This window comes from Xiphophorus maculatus, chromosome 5 (genome assembly GCF_002775205.1).
Source record: "Xiphophorus maculatus strain JP 163 A chromosome 5, X_maculatus-5.0-male, whole genome shotgun sequence".
Lineage (NCBI taxonomy): Eukaryota > Metazoa > Chordata > Actinopteri > Cyprinodontiformes > Poeciliidae > Xiphophorus > Xiphophorus maculatus.
In genome coordinates, this window is record NC_036447.1 from 613,632 (window position 1) to 639,522 (window position 25,891).

General features: G+C 43.6%; 1 protein-coding gene and 1 long non-coding RNA gene across 2 annotated transcripts; one reads left to right on the forward strand and one right to left on the reverse strand.

Annotated features, from left to right (window-relative positions):
- Positions 1-15: 15 nt before the first annotated feature.
- LOC111608716 lies at positions 16-7,236 on the reverse strand. Its single transcript, XR_002752815.1, has 5 exons — positions 5,553-7,236; positions 5,247-5,326; positions 2,420-2,753; positions 879-1,081; positions 16-490 (listed from the first exon to the last, which is right to left on the reverse strand). It is a non-coding gene; the product is annotated as an uncharacterized LOC111608716 (long non-coding RNA).
- Positions 7,237-7,385: 149 nt separating this feature from the next.
- Positions 7,386-24,957, forward strand: LOC102227812 (neuronal membrane glycoprotein M6-a-like). The gene is made up of 7 exons (XM_023334625.1): positions 7,386-7,534; positions 15,367-15,559; positions 16,058-16,214; positions 17,053-17,206; positions 18,362-18,438; positions 18,529-18,594; positions 19,875-24,957. Exons 1-7 carry the CDS (start codon positions 7,498-7,500, stop codon positions 20,025-20,027), a joined length of 837 nt encoding a protein of 278 aa, XP_023190393.1. The 5' UTR covers positions 7,386-7,497; the 3' UTR covers positions 20,028-24,957.
- The last annotated feature ends 934 nt before the right edge of the window (positions 24,958-25,891 follow it).

The following is a 25,891-nucleotide window of genomic DNA, read 5'->3' on the forward strand; positions in this document are numbered from 1 at the left end:
ACATCAGGTCGACATTTTCACTGAAACTAAAGAAATCAAAACGTTTTATTTCTCTTTGAGCTTCAGTTTCATTAAACTGAAACATCACAGCATAATGAGGTTATGAACATATTAATGTCACGCAGTAATGCTGCATCTGTGAAACATCCAAAAACAACAAGTTCACAATCTGTCCTTCAATATTTGAAGCTTCAGATGCAGAAACACAGAATGGAAATAAAAACAGAAGACAGATTATAGGAATATTAAATTACAGCTGCTGAGACTCAGATTATTTACTCATCTTTGCATTAACAGAAAGACGGACAGGATTTATTTCATTTTGATCTATTTATTTCCAACAGCCTCAGACGTTCTTCGGGTTCTGGAAGAACTCGATGCTTCATCGTTCTCCAGTTTGAATCGTTTCAGCAGCTCCTCAGATTCAGCCGTTTTCTGACTCAGTTTCTGAGTTGCTGATAGTCGTTCGGTTCACCAGGTTTCCAAAAAGCTGGAATGAGGAAAACAAAGTAAACATCATCAACACGTCACTTTAATATCTGACCGCCGGTCAGGAGGGCAAGAAGACATTTATTTGATCATAAATTATTTACAGGAGAATTATTTGCACTTATTCATCAGTGAGGAATAATAATCATGCTGAGCTCTGCTCAGCCTTAAAGTCAATAATCAATTAATGATCTTTAATTGAAAACAATAAGTCATTTTTCTTTTTGAAGTTTTTATTATATTACATTATATATATACATCTGATATATTATATTTATATCAGATGAATCAGATTCACGTCATAAACTAAAACATTTATTCACTCGTCTCAAACTGACAGCCAGACGGTGCGGAGAATCTTCCGAGTAACTGAAAACCGCATCACAAACCTTTGACTAGGTCGAGTCCCATCGACCCATTTCCATCCCCTTGGTCCTCGGCGCCAGTCAGTCCGATCCGAACTGGGCCAGGAGTTTCTGCTCCTCTCTCCAGACAATCCGTTTTCAGACCAGAGGAGCCAAAATGCACAATGAGGCAAAACTGCAGCTGGAAAAACTCATAACTCCATACGCAGCGTCATAAACATCCTGATCTGTAACATAAATGCTGCCAGATTCAAACCAACATTTTCATCTTCGTGAATCATAAAATGTTTCTGATCGGTTTGGTTAGAGCATTTGGTCAGATTTATTCCTGGGTGATTTTTGTCCCAAATTGGTCTTAAAAAAGCAGAACAGAGTTAATTATTATTACAGCACAATTAACTTCTTTATTGATGGTTATTAACTGAAATAATAAAAACTTATAAGACCTGATAATTAGTCAGCAATAGAAGGATTTTGTTTTTTATCGTCACGAATGAGATTACAGCAATATTTGTAAAATTTGAATTTATGGCAGAATCTATGTCTTCTATTTCTAGATTCAGGTATTAATTCACACAACAGCCATGAGGGGGCAGTGGTGTTTGCCAAACGCTGCGACGTTCAGAATAGTGATGGGATTTTCGGCTCCTTTTCGAGATGCGGCTCTAATGGCTCTTCTTACTGTGGAGAGCCGGCTCTTTCGGCTCCCCATATAGATTTTTGACATAATTAATTAATTAATAGCTTAAACCTAATTTTATAATATTTTGTTTCATTATTGACATTGTTAAGCACTTATGATGAGTAAAAATGCCGCATAACAATGCTATAGCAATACCGATGCGTGTGATGTCCGCATGTGGCTGCAGGTTGTCTGTCGAGCCTGCAGATAGGAAATGCTGACTTTGCACAGTCTGCACTCTGCCCTGGAGTTGATGTAGCATTAAAATGAGTCCAAATCTTGCTCCGTTTTCTGTCACTCATTTATTTTCACCTATTCAGTTCTCACACTGACTCCCCTTCTTTCTGTGCTTCTTGACCGCTGAGTGAGTGTCTGTACATAAATACCTGCCGCCATTGCCTGCAGTTTCCACAAGAAAAGTGGAGATAAACTTTTTTTTCAGTGTTTTCCCGCCACATTATTAATTGAAACTATGTGTGATTGGTCAGATGTGTGGAGCACACGCTTGACATGAGGGCAGTGGACCGACCGAGGGGAAAAAACTCTCTGCTGTAGCACTGACAGAAGAGCAAAACGCGCAAGGAGAGGGAGAAGGGGGGGAGAGACAGCGAGGCACCGCAGGACAAAATAAAACGATGTGGGGAAAAACAATCGGCTCTGGCACTTGCAGAGCACAAGCACAACGACAGGGAGGCGGAGAGACAGCGATGTACTGTAGAAAAAACCCGGCTCCCAAATAGGATCCTAAAACGGCTCCCATTGTGGAGCCGGTTCCAATCGTTCACTTCAAAGAGCCGGCTCTTAGAGCCGGATCGTTAGCGACCGACACATCACTAGTTCACAGATGATCAAGAAGAAGAAAACTGCAGCCAGTGAGTTTCACCTGGACCAGCAGAACCTGAAGGTCCAAACGGAAACCCAGAACCAAAGTCACAGGAAGGGAAATGTTGAGAACGACTCGCAGGACGCAGAGAAGTCCGAAGCTGAACGGAACCGACCAGGAAATGGTTCCGTCTGAGGTCCAAACAAGCAGAATCTGGTTCGGAATGACAGCATAGAGAAAACAGATCAAATATTCTCTGATTCATGTCTCACCTGGATTGTTCTTTAGAACCTCAACCCGGTCCTAGAACCTCAACCCGGTCCGGTTCTGCAGAATCTCTGGTATTTCTCGGTCATCTTCAACTCTTGCCTTGCCAGAAATCTTTAACTGAAACCTGGTTATGAGAAATGTTAAAATATAGAATATAGGGTCAGAAATATGATTTAAACCCGGATGAGCTGGAGAACACAGCGGATCATAGGATGGTCTAGCGCCCCCAGTGGCCATTTATTTATCAACAGTCACAATATTGTAATACCTTATATCAACCAGAAGAGGGCGCCAACCGTCCGCTGATCCGCCCTGATTGCAGGATTTGAACAGGTTCCATGGATCCGGGCTTTAACAGAACCGAGTTCTGGTCAGAACCTTTGAAACTGTGGCTAATTTTAAATACTTTGGATGATTCCTGGACAGTCAGCTCAACTTTACTGAAAGCAGTGGCTGTGTTTCTAAGAACTGTTCTCAGAGATCTTGGGGTTAAACTAGAGGTTGTGTACAAGACAATGTTGTGTTTTAACTTTTCATCTGGTTTGGTCACAAGAACTGCAGAACAACTGACAATCTTTTAAGAAAACTTTCAATGGCAGAGAGCATCCATCCTCTATTCATCAGTTTGAACCTCTGAGCTCATGAAGGCATCATTTATTGACAGTGCAACAATTATTCTTAACCAGGCTAAATTATAACATTTATCTTTAGCATGCTAAGTGTTTTACTCGTTGCACAAATTGTTGATATTGTGATTCTATGAATGTGTTTTATTTGATGACTTTAGAGTTGAAGGAAAATTTCCACCATGATAGATTAAATGCTGTATGAGACTCTACCAACAAAACGTCTCAGAATAATATACATGGTAAAAATAAAAAGGTGAATTTGTACAGGTGTCTGTTTACCAACCCTGGTTATATCAACCAGATTCGTTATTCTGTGAACCTAATTCATTTGTTTGTTATTGACTTTTGCTCAATTAAGCTTCTTATGTGTACATTGTAAATAGTATTATGTTGCTTTTCATGTCTCCTTTTACCTTTTATTCCTCCTATAATTGATGGAGATATATAGATATTATTTATAATGTATAAAGGTATTATTTATACATTATAAACAAGACCTTGCTTATAATTAAGGTCTTGTAATTAGGTCATTTAATTAGCTCTACAACGTTCAGAAAATAAAAAATTATGGTCTTTTATTAAAGAACTTATTTTTTACGGTGCCAGTAATGCCGAAATTAATAGTAAGTAATAAAGACTTGGTGGTATTCTCATTTAGCGATGTGATTTTGTTAGTGGTGTTACCACCCCACGCCACTAGAGGCAGTATCAGACCTGAAAAGATGCCACTAAACAGCAGATTTAGAAGTTCACAGAAAGCCACAGAATTTAAAAACTGTGAGCTGCGCTGAAGTAAATTAAAGAGAGAAGTTCAAATTCATGCTGAGAGTGAAAATCCTTCCTAAAGATGAAGATATATCACAGATTTCAAAAGAAAATAAAAACGGGAGAAACGGATAATATAGGAAATAGCGCCCCCTTCACTTCCGGAGTGCAACGGTCCCATTTCCAAATAAGGTCTGAGACTGACAGTGGTCCGTCCCGCCCTTCCTGTTTGCTGCAGAGAGGTGGACTTGATTCATTCTGTTGTCCGCCATCGTGAGAAATGACTCCCTGATGCTTCGCCCCAAAGAGTAAGAAGCGTCCATCTTGGACCAACACATCTTCCACTGAAGAAGCAGAGCAGTTAGGGTTAGGGTCAGTTCAAGGGTTCAAGGATTACCTTGAACTGACCTCTCCAGTCTCTGGTGCCAAGGTGGTAAAAAGCTCCTTGGTGAACTAAGGACAACATCTGTCCTTGTTTATTAAATTATTATTATTTTTAAGATTCATATGATTGCACTTTTCTGCCTGACAAAAACACACAAAAGTAAATCACTTACAGCCTCAGAGCTATTAGATTTAAGAAGAAACTTTTGGTACCTCTGTAAAGGTAAGATGTCATAGAATGGTTTTCTGGTGTCAGCACCATTGTAGCTTTGACCCTGCCTGAAATATTAGGGACAAAATACAAAATATTTTGCATTTTTTGAACCTCGCCAAAATTTTCTTTGAAATAAACATTGCAAAACACTACCAAAATATTATTTATAGCACAAAAAAGTAGTACAGACTTTTAAATCTAAATGTTGTGTAAAAGTATACCAAATTTGGACTCAATCAGATGAATCATATTCATTTTAGAATGGTATTAGTGAGAAATTTCTTAGGCGGAGAGGCCATTTTGGCACATTTATCCAAAAATGTGCCAAATGTGTTTATTACATCAATACTGGGGGTTTGTTAAAATTAAATAGCTTATTGCCATCTAATGACACTTTCTACATATAATATAACCATTGGTCATGACATTTACCCCATTTATATGCAAAATGTACCATTGTGCACAGTATAATATGTATAATAATGATGAACTAAAAGCTCTTTCTTTGACTCCAAATAGAAAACTTTTATTGAAACAAGGTAAAACAGTCAAAAATACTTTTTGAAGTAATTTCCAAGAACAAATAAACAATTTTGCAATTTTTTTGGCATAATGGACATCTTACCTCAAAGAAGATGAAGAATCATGAGAGGTGGGGGGGGAGGTTCAGCTCCATCTGAGCTTGATGGTTCGGCTTCCACTTGACTATAAATAAAAATAAAGTATTTGAAGAATTAGAGGTTTATTACAAAGTAAACATGAAATCCTTACTAGTAAAATAAAACATATTTTAGTAAAACATAAATAAACAAATAACCACATGGTTTTACTTCCTGCCGTTATTACAAGCATATAATCAAATAAATAAATAAATAAATAAATAGAACCAAAACATCAAATATTTGTTGTGAAATTGCGGGTGGAAACTTACAGATCACCGAGATCAAGTCTGTCAGCTGTGTCCGGCTTTCAGGGAGTCTGTCCTCTCCGGCTCTCTCCTCTCCGGCTCTCTCCTCTCCGGCTCTCTCCTCTTCCTCCTCCTCCGAATCCCACTAGCTATAAGAATAGTTTTCCAGCTCCACATCGCTCCGAAATATTTCTTACAGCGCCTCCACATCTGACATCTTCCTCTGCGCCATTGCAGTTGAGCTAATTTTTGCTAGAGTTAGCTCCGCTCGTAGCAAATCGAAAAACCGTTGTTCTTTCGCAGAACGCACAAGTGAAATGATAATTCTTGCTGTACACACCTTATTTGAATGCTTCGAACTACGCCCATCGACACCTATCCCGAAAAGAACCATTCACTGAGCGCATTTCAATAGCGCACGGAGAGCGCACAGAGAGCGCACAGATAACGCACGCGTTTAGATCGTGTTCCGGAAAATACGTCATGATTTTGCATAGCCGACATTTTGTGCCAAGCTCTGAGAGTCTTTCCACTGTCTCGTGAAGACACAAAATGGTCGTGATGATCAGCGGATCCGGTGTTTTCCGGGCAGTTGCGTCATCGCCCGAAGACCTTTAAATCTCATCAGCGGTTTTTAAATAGCTCTAAAATCTTAACATTTTGGGCAAAACCTTTATGCGGAATAGTTTTTGAAAGATTAAAGCCTCTTTTAGCGGATAATAATAATAAAAAAAAATTAAAGGCACGTAAAGCCCTTGTTTACAGAGCGAGCCGAGGTCACGTGGCAGCTGGACCCACCGGTGGGTCCGTCGGGTTCTAGAGGTTAAGGCTACGTTTAGTGCGCACTGTTACATTATTAGTTGTAACAGTGCGCTTTATCTGAGAAACATTTATTTCACATAGAAAACAACACAGTAAAAATATTCTATAAATGTAATAAAATATTGTTAAATGAATGTTGATGCTGCAACATCAGGTAAATGAAATAGCTATGCTAGGTGCTAGCGCGCTAACTCCGCCCAGAAAGATTAGTGAATTTTAGTCAATAAGTGACGATCTGAATATGAACCAAACGTGTTAAACCAGAAGGCAGCAAAGATGAGGAAGAGGAGCTGAGGTTTGATCGTAACTGAAGCTGTTTGCGGTTAGCATCAGGATCAAAACATTTTCTAAAATATTTCAGAATGGTTTGTTACAAAGTTGCTTCACTGCCACTGTAGACATCCGTCTTTATCTTCCAATTGATTTTGTATCAAATTTCTGTCCAATAGGAGCAAAGATCATCATCCGCCTGGCTTTGTTAATAAATTATAATCTGCTTATAAAAGCACAAAGTGAGAGCAAACCGCACCAAACTGAAAAACAAAATCCACTTCAGGCTTTTAGACACCAAGTGAAAGGAGATTCAGATCCTTCAGTCTCGTCTCTGTTGGCTCCTCATCAGCTGGAATCGAACCACCGACTGCAGGAGGGATCCTGTATGTTTGTTTCGGTTCCTGTGTGACCATCGAGCCAGCTGCTGTTTTCTGGAGGCTGTCAGGAAAAATGTGGACATTTTGTTTTATGTAAATGAAAATTAAAAATATGAAGCAAGCTGCATTTTTACATCCAGATGTTCAGAAAGGATGGAATAAAGATTTGGTCAGATTAGTGGGTTGTGTTTTTTGACTTTTTCTATCATTTAAAATGTATTTTTGGACATAAAATTCATGGCTGCAGATTTAAAAATCTGCTTAGAGAATGAATCTGAGGACAGAAGCGGTGATAGGATGCTGGAGAAGGCGAGAGAGAGCAGAGCGTCGAAACAGGGACTTCCCTTAGCCTCCATCATCTGCAGGGAGGGAAAACAGGCTCTCACACACACTCTGCCTCCCACATACACACACACGCACTCTGTGCTGAGCGCTAGCAAGAGGCTTCACACACAGCTTCACACGAAATCCAGACAAAGGGAGTGTAACCTGCAACGATGGAGGAAAACATGGATGAATCCCAGAGCCAGAAAGGTAGGAAGGACGAAGCGTTTGTGCTCTCGGTCTCCTCAGGTTGGTTTTGCCGTCGTTCTGCTCATCAGGGATCCTTTGTGTGAGCGGAGGGTGGCAGGAAAATCTGCATGTTTCTGCTTATTCCTGCTTTCCCGCCTCGGTGTTCAGAAACGCTTTTCCTCGTCGTGGTTCTGAGCAGAAACGGGAGATTGCTGTGAATGTTAATGACGCCGTCTGCATGTCGGCTGCTGATCCGTTCTGGATCGGAGGAGCTTTTTCCAGCGCGCCTCCATGAATGGATGCATAAATGAGCAGATTGTTTGGGCTGTTCTGGAGGCTGGCGGACGGATGGATGGACGGACGGATGGATGGATGGATGGATGGATGGATGGATGGATGGACGGATGGATGGATGGATGGATGGATGGATGGACGGACGGACGGACGGACGGACGGATGGATGGACGGACGGATGGATGGATGGATGGATGGATGGACGGATGGATGGAGGAGGTGGGAGTGGCTCGGGGGAGCAAAGGGGTAGAAAGAGGGAGGGCGCGGGGCAAAAGCGTGAAATAAAGAGTAAAAATGAGCGGGGGGGTAAATGGGGCAGTGATTGATGCCTCCGTTGGGATTTTCTTTGTTCGCCTCCATTGTTGGCGCTTCACGCCTGTCTGAACGCCTCTTCCTCTCCCCTCCTCACCCTTTCCCTCCATTTTCTCCATCTCTTCCTCGGAGGCCGAGGCTCTGCGTCCTGCTGCCTCCTCCTCCTTTTCTGGCTCTGAATCTTTATTTTCTCCTGATCCTCCATTTTCACATTTTTAAAACATTTAAGTTTGATTTCATATTCCAGATCAACATTAGACCTAAAACATTCATGTTCCTCTTTTTAAAGTCATGAATTGGTTTGAATGGCTGTTGTTGTCGTCAGTGTTGAAAATGGGCGTGTCCCTCATCTTCATCGCTCCTTCATCATTAAACTCCCACATGAATCATCAACAACCGAGACGTTCAGTCGGAACATGAACGTTTCTGCTGATGGATCCGTATTAATCTTTATTATCTCTGTATCTATGGAGACTCGCAGCGGTCGGTCTTCTGGGGTGTGATTGGTCGGTTTGTGAGCTTTTTCTGGAAGGATCCGCTCCAGCCAATCAGAGAGCAGCGTCCACACAAACATCGATCTTCATCCCAGGACTTTCCAGGTTCCTCCTTCTGCTCATCCTGCCCGCAGGATCCAGCCTGACCTCTGACCTCTTTAGCTCAGGAATAAGGCAGGAAACTGGACTGTCCATCTCTGACGTCATCCCTCATTAGTTATTGCACTTCATACAGTTGGTTAAGGTTAGATATGCATTTATTTTAAAACTGATAATATACGGACACACGTCAGTTTTTATTTGGGAAAAAATAGAATTGGTAACATTTTAAAAAATGAAACTAACAGGAAAAACGTTGTTATGTTATGAACTTTAAGAGTGATTACAATATTAAGAAACTTTAAAATGAATCACAGGCTAAAGCCAAACAGATTATTATCCTAATCATTAATATAAATTCATTAAAATCAGTTTAATTTTTAAGGTTTTCATGTATTTCTGCTTTGTTTACAGAATCAGGAGAAATAGTTTGTTCATGTTTTCCTAAATGACCATAAAGAACCAACCAAGCTTAGACTAAATAATAAAACTCTCATTTTAACATAATGTTTGTCATTTAAGGCTGCACAGTGGCGCAGTTGGTAGCACTGTTGCCTTGCAGCAAGAAGGTCCTCGGTTCAATTCCCGGCTGGGGTCTTTCTGCACGGAGTCTCCCTGTGCATGTGTGGGTTCTCTCCAGGTACTCCGGCTTCCTCCCACAGTCCAAAAACATGACTGTCAGGTTAATTGGTCTCTTTAAATTCTCCCTAGGTGTGTGTATAGTTGTTTGTCCTGTATGTCTCTGTGTTGCCCTGCGACAGACTGGTGACCTGTCCAGGGTGACCTGCCAGCAACCCTCCCGACCCCATTAGGGACAAGGGTGAACAGAAGATGGATGTTTGTCATTTAACAGACATTTTAATCATAACGTCCTAAAAGTGTCGAACCAGCAGCCGGTTGGACTGAGTGACGGCAGAACATCCAGTCAGGCTTTAAATCATGATAAATAATAATAATAATAATATATAAACCTTTCAAACATCAGCAACCAGGACGTTTGGTTGCCCAACTATCAGGAGGCGACAACGTGTCACCATGGCAACAGAAACAGCATCTATGTTGAAATCTCTGAGCCTAAACGTGTCACAGCTGCGTGATTTCACTGGTTCTCCACTTGATATGAATATAGAAATATATAAAACTTTATTAGAAATGATATTATTTCAGTTGTTTGGAGGAAGGCAGGGAAAAGGTTTAAAGCACAGAAGGACAGAGAGAAATAAGATAACATCGTGTTTCTGCTTCTTCACCTGCAGAAAGAGAAACAAAGCAGAAAAACAGCAATAAATAATAAATACATATAAAATAAGAACAGCTGAAATGATGCTGCCTGTTATAAAGTATTTAAATAAATCATGTTTATAAAATAAGTCTAATTATTGCTGGTTTTGTAATTAGAAGCTAAATCAGACGGAACAAAAAGGTCCAAAGATCCGGAAGGAGAAACGCCGAGTGAGAACCGAACCGTTCAGAAGGTTCTGTTGGACCCCTGTGGGCCCAGCGGGTCAGAACAGGTTCTGAACCAGAACCTCAAAGTTACTCCCAGGAAGTTCTGAACTATTCAGATTTAATCAGAGGAACGAATCAGGAACAGAAACTAGAAGTTACTGGGAAAACACCAGTAAAACCAGCAGCAGACAGGAAGTGTCCTCAGATCTACTTCCTGTTTGATCTTCAGACTGAAGCTAGAAGGTTTGTGAGACTTTGTCTTCCAGTTTGGGTTGGAACCAGTCACACTGGAGAAAAACCAGCAGATTTTATAGTAAAATGTTTTACAGGAACCTGGTGGACACTGGGAACACTGGGAACACTGGGAACACTGGGCACTTCATTTATCTGAGAGAATCCAACAGCAGACATGTAACTGATACTGGACTCATATCCATTTCATTATTATGACCACTAATAGAAAGGAGCTTAGAGGAGCAGCGGAGCGGGTCGATACAAATCGACTGAGCCGGGCCGACGGGCCCACAGAGAGATCTGCTTCAACACACACACACCCACACACACACACACACACACACACACACACACACACACACACACACACACACACACACACACACACACACTGCCGACCCTCAGCCTCCCGGTTCTGGCAGCGATTCTCCTCTGTTTGATGGAGTCGCTCCAAGCTCAGTCTGAGGATGACATCATCATCATCATCATCATCATCATCATCATCGCCGCGGCGTCTCGCTGCGCTGCCTCTCTGAAGGAGGGAGTGGTCCATGTTCTCCGTCTAGCTTTAAACCTACAGCTTTCTGCTGCATCATCCCATCAGAACCGGACAGACGGGTCCATCTGGCCCGGATCTCAGGACCGAACCAAACAAGCTGCATGTTGGACGGGTTCGTTTCCTGTCGTTTATGAGCCCAAAATATGCAGCTGAGAAGCTTCATGGAAGAAATATTCCTGGGCTGTAGTCAGAGCAGGAATATTACACACTAATATTTATCATGTTTTAAAGGAAAAGAGCATAAAAATATCAGAATTTAGATATTTTGAAATATAAATTAAGCATAAAATAAATATTATTTAATTTTTTAGCTTATGAGGTGTAATATTTCAGGTGTTTTTAACTGAAGGATATTTTAGTAAAACTGATTAATTAATTCAGATGAAAAGGAAACAAACTCTTAAGCTTGTAGGTTTTTGAATAAATGAAATATTCTCAGTTTTGCAATAAAACCGAAATGTATTTTATTTCATTTATTGGGTTTTATATTCATGAATCAGAAAAAAGCAGCATCATTAATGGGATTTCCAGCAACCTGTCATAAAACCAAAGTTACAGTCCCATCCAGCGAGCCGCTTGGTGGTCGGTGGAGCAGAGCGCTGAAAATCTTCCTCTCATCATTGAACTTTGACCTCCAGATGATGCCTGGCTGTTCTCATTACGCTCCGTCATAAAACTCAATGCTCATAACTTTCTGCTGCCACACAGGTTGAACAGTTACAGCAAAAATCTGGTCAAAACAACAGAATTACAGTCAAAAATAAATCCATGTTAATGTTTGCATGACGTTATTTACTGATGCAAAGATTCGCAGAAGAACCAGAAACAGCTGACTGGTAACCAGGTATGAGGTTATTTAATAAATCAATTCTTGATTTGAATTTTTTCCATATTTACTCAGATTATCTCGTATTAAAATCTGTTTGAGGATTAAAATAAACGCTGGAATCTGTCAGGAGCTAAAACTTCTTCACAGCTGTTGAAGCTGGAAACTGGTCCCACTGGGTTCCTCTGATGGTTCTGGTTCTGGTTCTGGTTCGGAGGAAGCAGATTAATCCCAGATCATCAAATGTTAGGGTTTCTCATTAGCTGGGGTTGATTTCAGCATCATTTCAAAATTATTTTAAATGCACAGAGAACCAGATGAAACAGTAAAACTGATTGAAGCAGAAAGTAAAAACTTTTTACCACGACGGCAAAAATCATCAGATTACAAAAAAATCTAATCAAAATATTAGAGGAATAAAAACACAAAAATTTCAGAAGAAAGTTGTTTCAATGTTAGCAGCTCAGTGTTGCTGCTGATGATAAGATGTATTAAAACATAAAGTTTTATTTTCTTATGAACCAAAGAGTGGCTTCACAAGACTCAACATTTCTAACGTTAATTTGTATTTGAAATGGAGAAACTCATAAAATCACTATTTTATTTCCCTAATGTGCCATCCTAGACTGGTAAAATTATGACTTTATTCTTGTAATATTTTGACTTTATTGTCATGTTTTATTCTGAAAAGCCGTCTCTGTAACAACCAACAGGGGGCGCCCAAGTGTGTGCAGTGACTTTTTGTTCTAACGATGAGATCCCAAAAATGCTTGGTTATTAAATCAAAATTAATTTTCTATTTAAATATTTTATTAGTCTGTGAAAATGTCCCAAAAGAAAATAAATATGAAGAAATCAGTTTTTCTCTGACTGTTTAAAGTCAGAGTTGGTTGCTGTAGTTCATTTTGTTTTCATGCAGCTTCTTCCCAATCTGCTGCATTCTAGATTTACAGTGGAGGGCCGAAAACCTCATTCAGAGGGCCATGAACGGCCCCCGCGCCTCACTTTGAACAGTTCTGCTGAGCCGTGGAGGAACCAGTGGAAGTTTCTCTGCTGGTCTGACTGGAAACCATTTCTGACACCTTCAGGTCAACGACCAAAACCTGCTGCTGGGAACGAACCGGGTTCTGAACCACGACCTCAAACGGATCAGAACCAGAAATCAGAAATGAAACATTTCATATCAGCAATGACACAGAAAGTGAACTAAAAAATGATGCTAACAACGCAGTAATAATCTGATAGAAATGATTTCGGTTATTAACATGTTATTAAGGATCAACAGGAAAACATGCAAAAAACAAAAAATATTTACATTAACACATCATCTGCAAAGCTGAATATTTTTCCTCATTATTGCATCTGGGTCAGAACAACGTTATCAAACTCCTCCTGAATTTGAAATGCAGAAACTTTATTAAGAGGTAACTGGGTTCTAACAGTACCAGAACCAAAATGGGTCATGGAAACATTACATGACAACAATTACAGCCAATAGTTTAACATAAAACACTGAAAAAAATAGTTAAGAAACAACAAAAAAATATTTTATTAGGAAGACACTGATTTAATTCGACAGTTTTACTGGTTTCACTGGTTTCACTGGCATCATAACAGAACCTCTTCATTGTTTGGAAATTATTTCCTTTATTCTTTATTTTTAGTTGGATTAAAACTCAGTGATGAAGTTTAATTGAACAGTTTTTGCTCAGATGGATTCTGAACATCCAGAGCAGAACCTTTTTCAGAACCGGTACCCCTGGTGACTCTGAGCCCACCTGAGGGCCCCTGAGGGCCCCGGCCCCCACAGCGGCCCCCAGCAGAGCCGCATCCCGCCGCGGCGGCTCCGCCTTGAGCCAGAGCTGCAGCCTGGCCCAGTTTCCACCGGGTCATTGGGTCTTTGCAGCGCTGCGTCCAAACATGGATGCATGACGAGGATTAGAACATGGCTGCACCTCACGACACACACACACACCCCTACACACACACACACACACACACACACCCCTACACACACACACACACACATACCCTACACACACAGATCAGAGGCACATACATGCTCAAATACACAGAAACATGTTTATCTGCAGAACATGAACAAGCAGCACAGCCTCCCTCCCCCACCACACACACACACACACACACACACACACACACACACACACACACACACACACTCTCTCTCTCCCAGTCTCCTCCTCTCTCTCTCGTCCATCTGCCTCTGTGACTCATGAATGTGAACATGGAGACAGATTTAGCATTTAGCTCTTTATTAAATGGACTCAGTTCCTTCCTGCTGGGCCCGGCGGCCATTTTTGTTCCTCCGTTACCGCCTCGGTTTGGGGAGGGGAGGGGGAGCAGGAGGCAGGTGGGGAGGGAGCCGTGAAAATGGAGGACGAGCATCATGAGGCTGGGAGCTGAGCTGCCCTGTTGCCATGACAACGCTACAGGCAAAGTGGGTCAGCGGGCTGCTGCCACGCCCCTGTTGGCATGGTAACAAGACGGTCAATTAAACCCGAGCAGCACAATGACACACACACACACATGCCGCGCTCATGTGTGTGTGAACTTGTGAATTGAAATCATGAGTCTTTTGTGATGCAACCTGTGGGCGGGGCTTAGACTCCTACTGACACAGCTGAGACGTGATTGGCTGAGCGTCCCGCCCTCACGGAGACAGACCGGCTCCAGACAGGAGCAGACCAACACAGAAACTTGACTTTCCTGTCAGTTGGTGATGATAAACGGTGATGATCCATGGTTTCATCTCTCACCACCAAAAGCAGAAATGGCTCCTGGTCTTCAGCCAAAGACTAAAGAGAAATCCTCCAACACTAAAATCTGACGCCTCCATCTTGTTTCCATCTGGTGAAACAGGAAGTTGCTCTCAGTGTCTTCAGAGGTTTTTGTGTCGTTTCCTTCAGTGGTTCTTGGTGCAGCGCCCCCACAGGCCAGGAGGGGAACAGGTTGGTTTGACTCAGAACCACAGCAGCTGGACATGTTAAATGTTTTGGTACCAATAGAACCAGGTCTACTGGACCATCAGGAGGAAAACATCCAGAAAGAGAGCATTATCTGCTTCATACAGACTCTCTGTCTGCACCGCTGAAGGTTCACTCACCTCGGCATGCTGCGCCTCATTTCTGTCTAGTTCTACTGGGAGAATGGGACTTCCATCCTCAGATGGTCGGTAAATCTACAGAGACTGAAACGGTTTTTATTTGGGTTCATCACGAAATCCATGAGACAGAAATCAGTTCAGTTCAGTGATCCAGTTCTGAAGAATCAGCCTGGTTCTGTTTGTTACGGCCCAGTTAAACTTCCAGTTCATTCAACTGATTTCCTGATGACTTTTACATAAACTGGAACATTTACACAGTAGGCAACGGCCCAGGGTGGCGTCTTGTGTGGGGCAGCAACTCAGACTGCAGTAAAAATTCTCGATAGAAGTGTTTTAGTTCTCTGGACCCAGTCTGCTGGTTCTGATCGGGTTCTGATCCAGTCTGATGAACTGATAAGGGTGACAATGATGAAGGTGATGATGAGAGTAATGATGATGCTGATGAAGCCGTTGTGTCTCCAGGCTGTAAGGAGTGCTGCGAGCGATGCGTGGGCAGTCTGCCCTGGGCGTCGCTCATCGCCACCATCTTGCTCTACATGGGCGTGGCCTTGTTTTGTGGGTGTGGCCACGAGGCTCTGAGCGGCACCGTCACCATCCTGCAGAACTACTTCGAGGTGATCCGAGCTCCCGGAGACGTGCTGGACGTCTTCACCATGTGAGTCTGGACCTCGGCTACGTTTTTACCCAGAATTCAACTTCCTGTCCGCCTGGCGCTGACAACAGTTCCTCCAGTTTGCTCTGATTGATGAGATACTGAATAAAAAGAGTTTTAACTTTTTTCACAGAATTCTAAAATTAACGCAAATCTCAAAATTCTGAATTCAAAGTCGGAATTCTGGGATTGAAGTTCCAATTCAAAGATTAAAGTTCAAATTTTCAGATAAAATTTTGAGATTAAAGATGTTTGTTTTTCTCTTGGTGAATTTTCTTTACCTGCTCAGGTGTTCAGTTCATAAAATCCTTAAAAGCTTAAATGCGCTCAAAGTGTGAAATGAAAGCTGATGTTGGACTTTAAGGGCGTGGCAGCTTCGTTTTTACTGTAAATATCTGCAGCTGGTGTTAATCATCACCTGACCAGACGCCTCCCAACATGTCCGCCGTCGTCCGGGCAGCAGTGACTCAGATAAACAGCGGCGTGTCGCTCTCTCCTCAGCATCGACATCCTGAAGTACATCATCTACGGCCTCGCCGCCGGCTTCTTCGTGTTCGGAGTGCTGCTGCTGGTGGAGGGCTTCTTCACCACCGGCGCCATCAGGGATCTCTACGGAGAGTTCAAGATCACCGCCTGCGGACGCTGCCTGACTGCTTTCGTAAGGAAACCCGGCACTTCGTGATGTTTCAGAGAAATAAAACAGAAAAAAAAAACAAAACTGAGAAATCTGACATGAACCTTTCAGGAGGTTCCACTTTGCTTTAAATTAAAGTTCAATTTACTAAAATAAATGATTCTGGAAGTTTAATTTTATGCACTGAGCTTTTATAAGAAATATGTTTTATTTCCATATTTGTTAAAACTGTCAACATGTGGTAACAGTTTGTTATGAGACAGATAATCTGTGAAAACATCGATCATCTCCACCTCTTCCCTGAGCTGCACCAAAAACAACCAATCAGAGCCAGGAGGAGGGGCTTATTGCTGTCAATCATACTCGTGTGCTCACTGCTGAATGTGCTAAATGTGGAGAAACCACTCACTGTTACAGGGAAGCCGTTTATCCGCTGTAAACATTGGCTATGCTAACTAGCCTTAGCATTCATGGCAGCTGGAGCATAGCAGAAAACAGAGGAATGAGCAGCGCCATAAGAAATCATGATTGACAGCGCTGAAAGCTGCCTCCTGGCTTTGATTGGTTGTTTCTAGTTAGCACTGGGAGAAGGCAGAGCAACTTATTTTTTTCATAGATTATCTCATAACAAACTGTCATGAAATGCTGAAAATGTAAAAAAATATATATTTTATAAAAGCTACATGCTGTTAATGTCTGTGCTTTAGGTTAAAGTAATTAAAGATTTACAACACGTTTAAAAGCTGCACCAGCTAAAATCCCGGCTGAAGTCTGGGAGCCACAGGGAGATGCCGGGTCCCGCGGTGAAGATGCTCCGTCTGGTTTCTTCTGTCTCTCTGACTCGACTGCTTCTGTCTGGCAGCTCATGGTTCTGGCCTACCTGTTCTTCCTGGTGTGGCTCGGCGTCACGGCGTTCACCAGCCTCCCGGTCTTCATGTACTACAACGTCTGGTCCATGTGTAAGAACGCCACCTCCGTGGAGGGAGCCAACCTCTGCCTGGACCTGCGCCAGTTCGGTGAGTAGAACCAGAACCGCCAACCCAGAGCTACACTTACCTCTGTCTCTACCTCCACCTCTACCTGGAACTACCTGGAATTACTTGGAACTACCTGGAACTAGAGCTCCTTATCCAGCCCAGAAAACCCAAAGCGCTTCACGCTACATCCAGTCACTTGTCATTGTTGTGTTTTACTTTGAATATTTAAAATATTGGCCACTTCCACTCAGACATTTTCTTTACTAAATTCATTTTTTGGGTCTTTAAAGCTGCAGTTTGTAATTTCTCATAAATATTTTTTACATATTTGTTGAAACTTCACCATGCTGAGACACTTTGTTATGAAACAGTCGCGCTCTCTCAGTGCTAACTGCAAACAGCCCATCAGAGCCTGGAGGCGGGACTTAGCGCTGTCAATCACAAACTTATGTGGTGATACTCTCTGCTGTGCTGCAGCTAGAATAGCATGCTGCGAATGCTAAGGCTAGTTTAGCATAGCCACAGATGATGGTGGATAAACAGCTTTCCTATTCCTCACTATTAGCACATTTAGCAGCGAGTACATAAGGTGATTTTCAGCACTAAGCCCCTCCTCCAGGCTCTGATTGGCTGTTTTTGATGCATTTCTGCAGATAGCAGCAGCAGCTCAAGAGGTCGATGTTTTCATAGCAAACTGTCAGAGTGTGTGTGTGTCTGTGTGTGTGTGTGTGTATCGGCGTGTGTGTGTGTGTGTGCATGTGTGTGTATCTGGGTGTGTATGTCTAGATTTGGGTTAGAGGAACAGAACGTCAATTTAAAAAACTATTGAAAACTGATCAGTGATATGTTGATCCATCCATTGATCAGTAGACAGAAGTACTGACTCCTGGTTCTGGTTCTGGTATCTCCAGCCCAGTTGCGGTGGTCCGGCTTTGTTTCATATGATGTAATCTCTGCTCCGTCCTCCATGTTGTTCTGCTGCTCGTCCACAATAAGCAGCAACTCTAGTAATGCTGCCACCTGCTGCTCAACATTCGCAACTGCAGACAGAAACACTGTTCCCATGATGAGACCAGTCTGTGACTGACAGGAAGAGCCGGGTCGTACCGGGCCCCTCCCGTACCGGGCCCCCATTAGCTGCTCCAGGTCGTGTGAGGATTATTGTTGGTGATGTTTTTGGTATTTTGCTTTCAGGAGCAGTGACCATCTCGGAGGAGAGGAAGGTGTGCATGGGCTCTGAGAAGTTCCTGAACATGTGCGACTCCAACGAGGTGAGCAGCACCGAACCGGACCGGACCGGACCAGACCGAACCGGACGTGAGATGCTGTGGATCCGATCTGACTCTGGTTTTCTGTTACAGCTGGACCTGACCTTCCATCTGTTCGTGTGTGCGCTGGCGGGAGCCGGAGCCGCCGTCATCGCCATGGTGAGAACAAACATACTCTGATCTGATTGGCTGAGAAACCCAACTGGGTTCTGCAGATCCAAAGTTACTATCGGCCATTTGCTTCGAAACTCATTGGATCCAAACTCTGAGGCTGTGAACGTAGTTTCTATGAGCTGGAGCTGCAGCGGTGTAGTTGGTAGCATGGAAGGTTTGGTTGTTTGCTCGGGTCGTTCTGCATGTTCTGGTCGTCTGTCATCAGGTTCTCTGTGTTTCCCTGTGATGGACTGGAGACCCGGTCCATGTTGGACGCCTACCTGCCATTCAATGGCTGCTAGAGGAACATACCAGCCCACGCCCTGCAGGACCAGTACAGACCAGTACAGATGGAGAGACTTATGGCCACTCTGGCGCACCGGCCGCCCCGGAGCACCATGCCGTTTCTTGTTTTACCTCCCAGAAGCGTCTATATTCAACAGGATGTGGGTCCAGATACAGTCTGGTGAAATAAACTTCCTCCATGCGGTGGCTGGACGGGCGGAGAAGCTTCGTCTGGACTCACGGTGGAGTTAAGGCAGTGCAGATCCAGAACTCAGTGGAGGAAACAAGAAGCTGTTTGGGCCTGGAGAAACCCGTGTTCCCCCAGGATGAGCTCAATGAAACGTGTCTGGGTTTCTGTTCGATATGTGGAAGACAATTTTCCATTGGAGCTTCTGCATTTTCACCAAAGATTCCCGAACTTTCTTGTTTTCCTTTTATTTTCCCTCCTGATGATCCGGTAGACCCGGTTCTACTGGAACCAGAACTCCATTATCTGCTCCACCTCCAGCTGCTGTGGTTCTGAGTCAAACCAACCTGTTCCCCTCCTGGCCTGTGGGGGCGCTGCACCAAGAACCACTGAAGGAAACAACACAAAAACCTCTGAAGACACTGAGAGCAACTTCCTTCTTCACCAGATGGAAACAAGATGGAGGCGTCAGATTTTAGTGTTGGAGGATTTCTCTTTAGTCTTTGGCTGAAGACCAGGAGCCATTTCTGCTGCTAGTGCTAGGCTAACATGTTAGCTTTGGTTGTTTTTACCCAGAATGCCCTGCTCTGCAGCCCACTTCCTGCTTTTATAGTGGTCTCTGGTCTGCTTGGCGTTCACATTCAAACCGAACCCAGACCTGGAGGACCAGAGGTCAGAGGTCGATTATCGTTCAAACTTCACCAACTGAACCGGACTTTGACTAGTCAGATGGACTGGAGTCGGGTCAAAGCGGACTGAACAGAGCTGGTGGGAATGATTCGTTAATCTGGATGTCTCTGTGTCCGTCCCTCAGGTCCACTTCCTGATGGCGCTGGCCGCTAACTGGGGCTACCTGAAGGACGCCAGCCGGATGCAGAAGTACGAAGACATAAAGTCGAAGGAGGAGCAGGAGCTGCATGACATCCACTCCACGCGCTCCAAAGAACGCCTCAATGCCTACACATAAACCCAGAGTCACCCGAAACAACACACACTTACCTGTCAGACACACACACACACACACACTCACACACACACAGCGGCTGATACAAGCCTGAGGACAGCATAAATCCATCAGACAGGAGAAAAACACAGAAAGATAAGATGAGAACTCCGACACCGTCATCATCCTCGTGTCTGCAGATCATTGGCTCCGGTGCTTCTGTTTGTCCTGAGCAGAACCTTTAACCTTTGACCTTGAACGAATAAAATCAGCCGAACCTTCTAAAGGTCCCAACGCTTAGCGGCCTGAACGGCAGAACAAATTCTTACAGCACAAGACTTACAGAAACCAGCAAAACAAACCAGAACCTGCGACCCAAAGAGCCGGAGCGCAAAGTTTGTGCTGAAGCCGAGGATCCCGGCAGACACGGGGATGAGTCTGGTGTCTACGAGCTCCTCAGTAAATACAAGCCCCCTTCCTTTAACCTGCAGCACCCACCCACACACACACACACACACACACACAGACATGTAGATGTGACTGAATGGTCGGTGTTGTGCAGGCAGTGTCGTTCGGTGGTGTCATGCCGTGTCGTGTCCTCTCACCACACTATGATGGCGGTGTTGCAGAGAAAAAGGTCCCTCAGTAAATTTGTGCCTCCTGGGTGCAAATGGGTTGCTTTGCCAACTTCCCCTCCCCAACCTGTTGCCCCCACCGTCCGGTTCCCCTGAAGTCCAGTTTCACTGGTTGCTCCTTAAATTCTTGAACCTTCTAATCGAAAACCAGCAAAATGACGACGACAAAGGTCCAGATCCAAAATTGTTGCTTCATTTAGTGAAACCATTGAGCAAACGGCAAATAAAAGGGTTTTAAAAACCTCCACTGAAGCTGGCGCCCCTCCCCGCCCCGTTTCCCCTGGACTGTAAAAACTCGTCGTTGTCTTTAGAGACAGCACATCTTAGCAGCACAAAGTCTTTTTGTCCTGTTCTCATCCGTCTGTTTTCCTCATGATTTTATCACTTTTGGGGGATTTTTGATTATTTATGTGTAATTTTAGCACTGAGGGTATTTAAGTGGGAGGTCAGGGGTCAGCTGGGAATAGGGTTTATGTCACATGTTCATGTAATGAGTCTGTATTTCAGTGGTTCTGCACACACACACACACGCCCACACACACACACTCAGCTTCTTTCTGTTGTCACGGTTTCTTCTGTTCTCAACCAGCCCGAATGTGACCAAATGTCCTCAGTAAGTTAGAAAACCACCGATACGAACAGTAAGCACGTCAGCTGGAGACGATCCGAGGCCCAACCGGCAGTTTCTGCAGGATCCCAGAACATCCAGGGGGCGCTGCGGGGCGATGAAACAGTGAATAAGCTGCGTGTTCAGGAATGATTTGCTCTACTGCGGCTTTTTGTGGTTTTACAACTTCTTTGGTGTCTTACATAATCTCCTCAGGTGCTTCAGAGCTGGAGAGCTGTAATCTGGATGATGTGGGACCAGCCGGCTGCTTCGCGAAGCTTCACATAGAATCAGATGTTTGAGATTTTGACTTTTAAATCAACTTCTCGCATTAAATTTGTCCAGAGAGCCGCTCAGTCTCTGTGAGATGCAGCGTTTTCAGCTCCTCAGACTAGATAGAAGAATTTGGTTTTGTGTTTTTGAGGCTGTTTCGGGTTCGTTTGCGTCGGGACGGTGATGAGTCTCTGTCTGCCAGTAGAGATGAGCCAGATTGGTTTCTGATTGGGCAAATGCGCGACGAAACGAGCTGCAAGCACTAAAACGACTCCAAAACAAAATAAGAAATGAAACAGAAAAACTCTGCACACACAGGAAACAGAAGCAAAAGGTCAAATGTTATAATTAGCAAAAACAGCAAGTATAAAAGCCTAAAACTTGCTCTACTAAACGCTGGTCCTCCAGGCCACCAGGGGGAGTCTGAACATGACGTAAATCTGCTGTTCTGCAGTATTATAAATACATACAGGACAACACAGCTTTTCTTTACTCCTGCAACTTTCCGCTGTACATCTGGTGTCTGGTTGCAGATGATCTGGTGGCCGGCTCCCTCTGGTGGCATGGAGGACAAACGTTTAGTGAAACAAGTTCACAGCGTTTGTACTTCCTGCTGTTTTTGATCGTCCCGGTATTTTCCCGGTTTGGTTCTTGTTCCTGAAGTTGCTGCATTTTGTTTTTTACTGTTTCGATGTTTGAATCTCTCGTCTGCACCTCGTTTCGAAGCTTGCTGCGAGTTTGCATGCGGCCTTTGCATTTTCATTTTGTCTTCAGAAAGAGGAAGGTGACGACGTCAGTTTGATTTGGTCAGACACACACACACACACACACCTACACACACACACCACCGTCACTCTGAGCCATAGTTCTCTTTTACTTTTCACTGATGACATCTCACTATTTTATGATCAACTTTGAAACTTTTTAAATGTGAAGCTATTTAATTAGAAAGATGTGATTTTCTTATTGTTTCTGTGCGTTTCGGTGCGAAGCGCCGCTCCTGCATCAACTCTGTACAAAGATAAACGTTTATGTGAGACGGTGGAGGCCGGCGGCCGGGAGGTCCACTTCCTGTCGGCCCAGAGTCTGGAGGAGGCGGCCCAGTCCCAATGTCCTGGGCCTCCGCTCTGCAGAAAGCTGCGCTCACACAGAACCGGGCCTGGCTCGGTCCGGTCCGGCTCAACCATCTCAGGATCACACAGACCAAAAAACAAATAAAAAGCTTTCAGAGCAAATTTGATGTCCATCATTCTGATCCAGGGATCGTCGGCGACCCGGCCGGGCCGAGCCGGCGCCGGGCTCCGTGTTTGGGTCGGAACCGGAACCGGTGGTGTGGACGCAGCCGGAGTCGGACTCCTGCAGACTCGGCCCGGTCCAGGTGAACCTCGGCTGCAGCAGTCAGTATTTTTAAGGGTCTAGTTTTACAGTAACAGTATTTTATCATTTCATTGCCTGACAATGGATGTCAGATGGTCGATGTTTTTAACCTCAGATTAAAGAAAAAATAGTTTTTGTGCACTTATTGACCATTGTGAGCTCTCTCTGTTTCTCTCTCTCTGTTTCTCTCTCTCTGTTTCTCTCTCTCTGTTTCTCTCTCTCTCGCCCCCCTCCCTCTCTCGCCCCCCTCCCTCTCTCGCCCCCCTCCCTCTCTCTCTCGATGTGTAAGTGCATTGCGCCCCCTGCGCCGGGGCCTGTGTATAGTCTTGCATTGGTTATAACCTGAAGAATTAATGATGAAACCGAATGAATTCATAATGAAGATAATCTTATTCTACATAAAAAAGACAGTGAATCTAGTTGTTGTTTGTGGCATGGTTATGCATTCAATGGTCATCATTTTAAAGATTAAAATGAACAAAAAAAAGTTTCTTTTCCACTGGCGCTGTTCTGCTGTTTCCTGTTTTCTTTCCACTGCTCAGTGTGCAGTATTGCTGTTCCTGTTGCTTATGGTGTTGCTAAGCTCGCTTGCTTGCTCAGTTGTTTACCACCAGAGCAATATATGGTAGCAGTTTGACTCAGCCGAGACGTGAACCAGAAACCCTTCCCTCCAACATCCAACTGCATGAAACTTTGATTGCAAGTCTTAAGTGATATAATTATGGTGTTCTGTATCGTTTCTCCTAATAAAGCGGATTTGCAGATGTGGTGTGATGTATTGCTCTGGCCATCCGTCATCGTGCTTCCTCCCTGCTCACATCCTCCTCCTCCTCTTCCTCAGCCTGCAGGCTGCGCTCACGCCCAGCTGAGACCCGCCTCAGATCGGCTGCGTTTTCATTGCAACGGCTGCAAATCTGGTGCCGTGTGTACAGTTACACTGTAAAAAATTAACAGCAAAAACTTGTTTTATTTAGCCTGGCATAGTGAAAATGTGAATGTTCGTTTTTTCAGCACTTATAAATTCCAAACTAAATATTTAATTTTCACTCTACATATTTTATTCTGACTTAAATATTTAGCTTGCTAACGATTGAGTTAGCAACAAGCCCCGCCTACTTTGAAGTGGCTACTTACGCAGTGCCGGCCATTTTACATAAGAGCAGTGGATTCAATGCATTAGAATAGCAAACAGTTTTTTATGAAGTGTGACGCTGTCAGAGTCCAAAAAACCAAAAACAAGCCATCAGCCTCCTACCACTTCCTGTCCCCTTTTTGGTGTTTCTGCCAGTAGTAACATCTGGGATGTTGGCCACGTGACGCCTGTGACATGAAAAAAGTGTTTTGATCCCAACAGAAAAAGTTTCTGTAGAAAAATGGAAGGTGTTATTTTAAAAATTGTGAATTTATTTTGGTAATTTCAGTTTGCGCAGTTCTATAGTTAATGGAAACGCAGTTAGTGTTTCAGTCTGACGTGTTTCCTGTTTAATTTGCTTCAGATGAGTGAGCTGAGGTCGTCCATCCCATGTTGCCTAGCAACAGGAGGCCTTGTGCAACTGCTGAGGTCCAGAACCAATCGGTCCAGAACCGATTGGGTCGTTTGTTTCCAGGCTGAGGCTGTGAGCAGCGCGTCATCCTCTCATTTCCGTCTCCATGTCCAGATCTGATCCTGTCCTGCTGAACATGGACTCATCATTCCAGGATCCTGACCTCAGGATCCAAACCGACCATGTCAGCAGAGAACAGCAGGAATCAGAGTGAAACCTGAGCGGATCCCACCGGGCAGATCGGCTCGTCTCCAACCTGAGCAGATCCCAGATCCGCTCAGGTTGGACATTCTGGACGTCAGAAGTCCTTCTTCCTGTTCTCCATCACCTCCTGTCTGTTTCTGCATCACTCTGCTTGCTTCTGGCTCGCTCCATCCGGTCCGGTCCGGTCCATTTCTGTACATATCTGTGCCAACAGCTCAGGCAGACAGCGGCTTTTTTATTTGTAAAGACATAAACTTGCTTGCATATATAAATAAATTGAATTCAGACACTTGTGTACTTGTTAAAAAGGGAAACTTTTGACTTTGTCTCTTTATTTCACCTCCAACACAAACAGAATCCAGAAGGTTCTGGTTCTGAAGAGCCGAACTGCCGGATAACCAAACTTTGAATTTAAGCTTTTGCTGCCCCCTGCTGGTCAGAGAGTGCAGGGCAGAAATGATGTCATTTATTGCTCTGATTTTAGGATTTAAAACGTTTCTTGGCGTTTCTCATTAAAACAAGTGATGAAAAACGTTGCTTCTAACTTTACTGTCATTAAACAGCAGCGTGAAATTTAATTCAAATATTATTATTACTACTATCAGCTAGTTTCCACAACTAGTTAAACTTACTTACTATTTTTTTCTAACTTTCAAAAATGTTTTCAGCCGAAGTTTGGTGAAACTATTTCTCTGAGGAGTTCGGCCTTCGGAACCAGCTGCAGAACATTTGAACCGCCACCATTTAAAAAGTAATCCATAATCAGTTGTGATAAATACTTATTGTAGATGTAAAAACAATACAGTAATTATACTGCTGGCTGTTTAGTTTTTATAAATTTTAATAAAATATTGTCACACGGATGTCGCTGATGCATTCTGGGTAAATGAGGTATGCTAGGTCTGATTGCTAGCTCCGTCCAGCCAAACCACTGAAGAGTGACGTCTTTAAGCCTTTTGTTAAAGAAAAATGATTATTTTTAATGCTTGATACAGTTAATCTTAAAGTTACATTCAGCACTCTTATTTGGAACAGTTTTCTGTTGAGCATTCAGAGACACAGGAACCAAATGTAGATTAAGGGAGATCTCTCAATGGGACCCCCACTGTGAGGCCAGGCCACAGGCGAAGCCATAAAATTTGCATTTTCCCTGGGAGACAGAGACTTTAGATTTCTCAGGTATCTGTGAGGTCTTATCTCAGGTCGTTCTGTACTCAGAATGACCGAGGGAGCCACGGGGGGTCAGGG